The following is a 5,121-nucleotide window of genomic DNA, read 5'->3' as shown; positions in this document are numbered from 1 at the left end:
CATTCAGACACAGGACATAAGAAGTGCATTTGGAGGGGTGCCCTGTGTCACAGGCCCTGGCTGAGTCACTCTAAAGGTGGAGATGCAGCCACGCTGAGATAATGCACAGATAAGGGGAAAGCGGAGTTGACATAGGTAAGAAAATCTGCAGGATAACCAAGGTTTACAGACAAGCGAGGAGAGTGTAGAATTAAAATCAATGGAAAGCACAGGTCTGAGTAGCCTGGGGCCCCCACTACGCCAGCATGGCCACCGGCTGGCATGGCGGCCAAGGGACGAAGCTGTGTCTATTGGGAAACTACGGGGCCAGCCTAGTGGAAACCCATGTCTTCCCATAAAACAACTAAGTTCATCTTTCCCACATTCTAGAGCCATGAGGCGAGAAAGCCCGGCCCTCAGCTGGGCTGTGGCTGCCATCCTGATGCTGCAGACGCTGGCCATGGCGAACCACTCCCCACGGACCCTGCGCAGCCAGGCTGGGGTGTTCGCAGACCTGAGCACAGAGGAGCTGAAGGCCGTGCGCACCTTCCTCTGGTCCCGGAAGGACCTGAGGCTGGAGCCCTCCCAAGGATCAACCATCGCCAAGAACACCGTGTTCCTCATTGAGATGCTGCTGCCCAGGAAGCAGCAGGTGCTGAAATTTCTGGACCACGGTCAGAGGCGACCGGCTCGGGAGGCGCGTGCCGTCATCTTCTTCGGAGCCCAGGAGCATCCCAACATCACCGAGTTTGCCGTGGGGCCCCTGCCATGGCCCCACTACCTGCGCCCGCTGCCCCCCAGGCCTGGGCACCAGATGTCCTGGAACTCCAGGCCCATCTCCTCAGCGGAGTATGTCCTACTGAGCCACACGCTGCAGGAGGCCACCAAGCCCTTGCACCGATTTTTCCTGGACACCACCGGCTTCTCCTTCCAGGACTGCCACACCCGATGCCTGACTTTCACCGACGTGGCCCCTCGGGGCTTGGCCTCAGGCGAACGCCGCACCTGGTTCATCTTAGAGCGCTTTGTGGAAGGCTTCTTCTTGCACCCCACAGGCCTGGAGCTCCTCCTGGACCACAGCAGCATGAACGCCCAGGACTGGGCGGTGGAGCAGGTCTGGTACAACGGGAAGTTCTACCGAAGCCCAGAAGAGCTGGCCCAGAAGTACGATGCCGGGGAGGTGGACATGGTGGTGCTGGAGGACGCGCTCCCCAAGGACAAGGGGGCCGAGGGCAGGGATGAGCCGCCCCTCTTCTCTTCCTACAAGCCACGCGGGCACTTCCCCAGCCCCATGACCGTGAATGGCCCCCACGTGGTCCAGCCCCAAGGCCCCCGCTACAGGCTGGAGGGCAACACCGTGCTCTACGGGGGCTGGAGCTTCACCTTCAGGCTGCGGTCCTCCACGGGGCTGCAGGTGCTGAATGTGCATTTCGGTGGGGAGCGCATTGCCTATGAGGTGAGCGTCCAGGAGGCAGTGGCGCTGTATGGAGGCCACACACCTGCGGGCATGCAGACCAAGTACATCGACGTGGGCTGGGGTTTGGGCACCGTCACCCATGAGTTGGCCCCTGGCATCGACTGCCCAGAGACAGCCACCTTCCTGGATGCCCTCCACTACTACGATGCCGACGACCCTGTCCACTACCCCCGAGCCCTCTGTGTCTTCGAGATGCCCACGGGGGTGCCCATTCGGCGCCACTTTAACTCCGACTTCAACGGTGGCTTCAACTTCTATGCAGGGCTCCAGGGCCAGGTGCTGGTGCTGCGGACGACGTCCACGGTCTACAACTATGACTACATTTGGGACTTCATCTTCTACCCCAACGGGGTGATGGAGGCCAAGATGCACGCCACTGGCTACGTGCACGCCACCTTCTACACGCCCGAGGGGCTGCGCCATGGGACACGCCTGCACACGCACTTGATCGGCAACATGCACACTCACCTGGTGCACTACCGTGTAGACCTGGACGTGGCAGGTAGGACTCGCTGGGGCCAGACGTCCATATGCAAACACTGACTTCCCTGTGGGAGACGATGCTGCACCCCAGAGGCACACCATCAGGAGAACCTGCCCCACCTGCTCTGAGCCCGCAGGGCTGGAGTCCCTGAGCCGCCAGAAGGGGTGAACGTGAACAGCGCCCCAGTGCTGCCAGGGGTGTGGCAGTCTGGACCCTGTCCCTGCCTTGAGGCTGGGCTGACCCCTGGGTCGGTGGGTTGGGTAGAAAGGTGCGCTCAGGGTAGCAGAGGGGACAAGGCCTCGATGTCAGCAAGGTAGCTGCTGCCTGGCACCTGGAGGTGGACGCAGCACCATTGGGGTTACTTGCTGTGTCTCCTGGGTTAACGGTGTCACCGTGGCATAGGGCTCGTGGCAGGATGTGGCCTGACATCAAGTCAGAACTGCCGCCAGAATCAGACAGGTGGCTCCCTTTCCTCACCCCGCCCTCCCCACCCGGCTCAGCCCCTTCACCCACACCCTGGGGACAGCAAGTGGTGGACACAGTCCCCGCCTGTGAAAAGACGGCCGCCCCTTTCTGGGGCTGCAGGACAGCCCAAAGCCTGGGACCCAGGGCTCAAAGGAACTGCCCACAGTCCCACCGCAACCACCCCAGCTGCGGTGACACGTTGCATCGTCCTCCGGATCCACTGTTGGTTTTTGTGTTTAATTCGCTCCTCCCACCCCACAGCTGGCTCCATGAGAACCCCCGACAACCCCTTCGCCCCTGATGGTTTGCTGTTGGGCGTGGTCTGGGGTGGAGAACCCAGTGTAAAATGGGGGGAAGGGTACTTTGGGTGCTGGATCCTCATTCTGCATCTCCCTTCACACACACAGGCACCAAGAATAGCTTCCAGACGCTGGGCATGAAGCTAGAAAACATCACCAACCCCTGGAGCCCGGAGCACCGGCTGGTCCAGCCAACCCTAGAGCGGACAGGGTATTCCCGCGAGCGCCAGGCAGCCTTCCGCTTCGGACAGACTCTGCCCAAGTACCTGCTCTTCACCAGCCCCAAGGAGAACCGCTGGGGCCACCAGCGCAGCTACCGGCTGCAGATCCACTCCATGGCTGAGCAGGTGCTGCCGCCCGGCTGGCAGGAGGAGCGGGCTGTCACCTGGGCCAGGTGAGGAGGCCTGGGATGTTGGGGGCCGGGATGACTGGAGGCCCTGCCCTGTGTTTCCCTGAACCACATCCAGCACTGCCAGGGGTGAACTCTCACCGAAGCTTTATTTAATAGTCAGATCACACAAAGCAAAGCAAGGGGAGTGGTCAACATGTTTACAATGTTCTTGCGAGTTTCAAATCTATTTCCTTACTCAAGCCTTGTTTTGGCAGCACTTGCTGCACCTCCCACAGCTCATTAGCTACCTAGGACCAAGGGAGGACTCTAAGGTCAAGCTTAATTGTGCTAGGAGGGCTCTGCCCTCCAAGCTGGGACTTGTATATGGCTCTGCCACAGGTCAGTCCAAGGCTTGACTCTATTACCTCTCCCTACATTTCCCTGTGTCTGTGGTGGCTGTGTTTCTGTCTATGAGACTCTGTGTCTGTGTGTGTGTGTGTGTGTGTGTGTGTTACAGGGCGTGGCTCTGTGTTTAAGGAGGGGAGTGGAAAGCCTGTTTGAGCACCTGAGCCACCGCTGACCCTGGGTCAGACTGACAAGCTCCCAAGACATGATGTGGAAATCGGGAAAAGCCACGTCACTGACCCTGCAGATGTGCCCCAGGAGGGGCTGGGCCACCCCCGTGCCCAGAGCCACCTGGCTGCTCTGCCCGACAGGTACCCCCTGGCAGTGACCAAGTACCGGGAGTCTGAGCTGTGCAGCAGCAGCATCTACAACCAGAACGACCCCTGGGACCCGCCTGTGGTCTTTGAGGAGTTTCTTCGAAACAATGAGAACATTGAAGAAGAGGTACAGGCCCCGCCTTCTTCCAGCCCCAGCCCAAGACTAGAGCTGTGCCCTGTCCCGGGGCCTGTGCCAGCAGCACCTCGCTGTGTGGAGAGCAAGCTCAGTGTCCCCAGACCTGCCCATTCCTTATGAGGAGAGCTTGAGGGGTCGCCCATCCCTCGCCTCTCCGAGCCCGTCAGAACTGCCCACCCCTCTCTCCCACAGGACTTGGTGGCCTGGGTGACAGTGGGCTTCCTGCACATCCCCCACTCAGAGGACATCCCCAACACGGCCACCCCCGGGAACTCCGTGGGTTTCCTGCTCCGGCCCTTCAACTTCTTCCCCGAGGACCCATCCCTGGCATCCAGGGACACCGTGATCGTGTGGCCCAGGGACAAAGGCCCCAACTACGTGCAGCGATGGATCCCTGAGGAGGGCGGGGACTGCTGGAAGCCTCCCCCCTTTAGCTACAATGGGACTTACAGGCCCGTGTGAAGGGCCGCTGCCCCCAGCTAACTCCTCACTAGAACCCCGATTCCCCCACCCCACCCAGGAATGGATAATAAACCCTCCAGGGCTCAGCTCCAAGTACTGCTTCTTTTGGGGGACACAGCAGGCGAGACACACCCCTGCCCTTGGCCTCCATTCACCTTGGTCGACTCTATCCCAGAAAAGACCTCCATTACGAAGGCACATGACAGCCCCTGAAACAAGAACTTTACCTGTCACATTGGTTTTAAAAGCCTGAGGCTGACAGCTCCCTCTTGGGGTGGAACTCCCCTACATCACCAAGGGGCAGGCAAATTAGCGCAACTGTAGGAAGATGCTATGGGAAAAATCTAGCAAAATTGCCAACACCTTTACCCTTGGACACACTGATCCAATGTCTAGGGGCTTATCCCAGAGATCTGCTCACAAACACAGAAAAAATTGTGTACACAGTGACTCACTGCAGAGCTGTTTGTCATAGCAACATCTGGAAACAACCCAAACATCCATCTATGGGAGAGAGCTTGCAGGTCTGAATAAACTATGGCACGTCCACACGGTGCAATTCTAGGTGAACGTAAAAGAAGCGTGAAGGAGTGCATTCTCTGGGAGGAAACCAGAGGAAGAAAACAACATGGGTATAGAACAGTGATGGCAAACCTTTTGGGCTCGGCGTGTCAGCATTTTGAAAAACCCTAACTTAACTCTGGTGCCGTGTCACATATAGAAATTTTTTGATATTTGCAACCATAGTAAAACAAAGATTTTTATT

At 58.6% G+C, this 5,121-nt stretch overlaps 1 protein-coding gene across 1 annotated transcript; it reads left to right on the top strand.

Annotated features, from left to right (window-relative positions):
* The first annotated feature begins 373 nt into the window (after positions 1-373).
* On the top strand, positions 374-4,395 carry LOC118679433 (amiloride-sensitive amine oxidase [copper-containing]-like). Its single transcript, XM_036356182.1, has 4 exons — positions 374-1,958; positions 2,813-3,098; positions 3,752-3,884; positions 4,086-4,395. Exons 1-4 carry the CDS (start codon positions 374-376, stop codon positions 4,353-4,355), a joined length of 2,274 nt encoding a protein of 757 aa, XP_036212075.1. The 3' UTR covers positions 4,356-4,395.
* Positions 4,396-5,121: the final 726 nt, after the last annotated feature.

This window comes from Myotis myotis, unplaced genomic scaffold (genome assembly GCF_014108235.1).
Source record: "Myotis myotis isolate mMyoMyo1 unplaced genomic scaffold, mMyoMyo1.p scaffold_m19_p_25, whole genome shotgun sequence".
Lineage (NCBI taxonomy): Eukaryota > Metazoa > Chordata > Mammalia > Chiroptera > Vespertilionidae > Myotis > Myotis myotis.
The sequence above is the reverse complement of the archived record's forward strand: the minus strand, read 5'-3'. Positions and strand labels throughout refer to the sequence as shown.

Bases quoted from the DNA above. Each gene is read 5' to 3' on its own strand.
- LOC118679433 (XM_036356182.1), top strand. From the start codon at position 374: ATGAGGCGAGAAAGCCCGGCCCTCAGCTGGGCTGTGGCTGCCATCCTG. The intron at 3,099-3,751 runs GTGAGGAGGCCT...TCTGCCCGACAG, and splicing joins CGGGCTGTCACCTGGGCCAG to GTACCCCCTGGCAGTGACCA. The intron at 3,885-4,085 runs GTACAGGCCCCG...TCTCTCCCACAG, and splicing joins ATGAGAACATTGAAGAAGAG to GACTTGGTGGCCTGGGTGAC.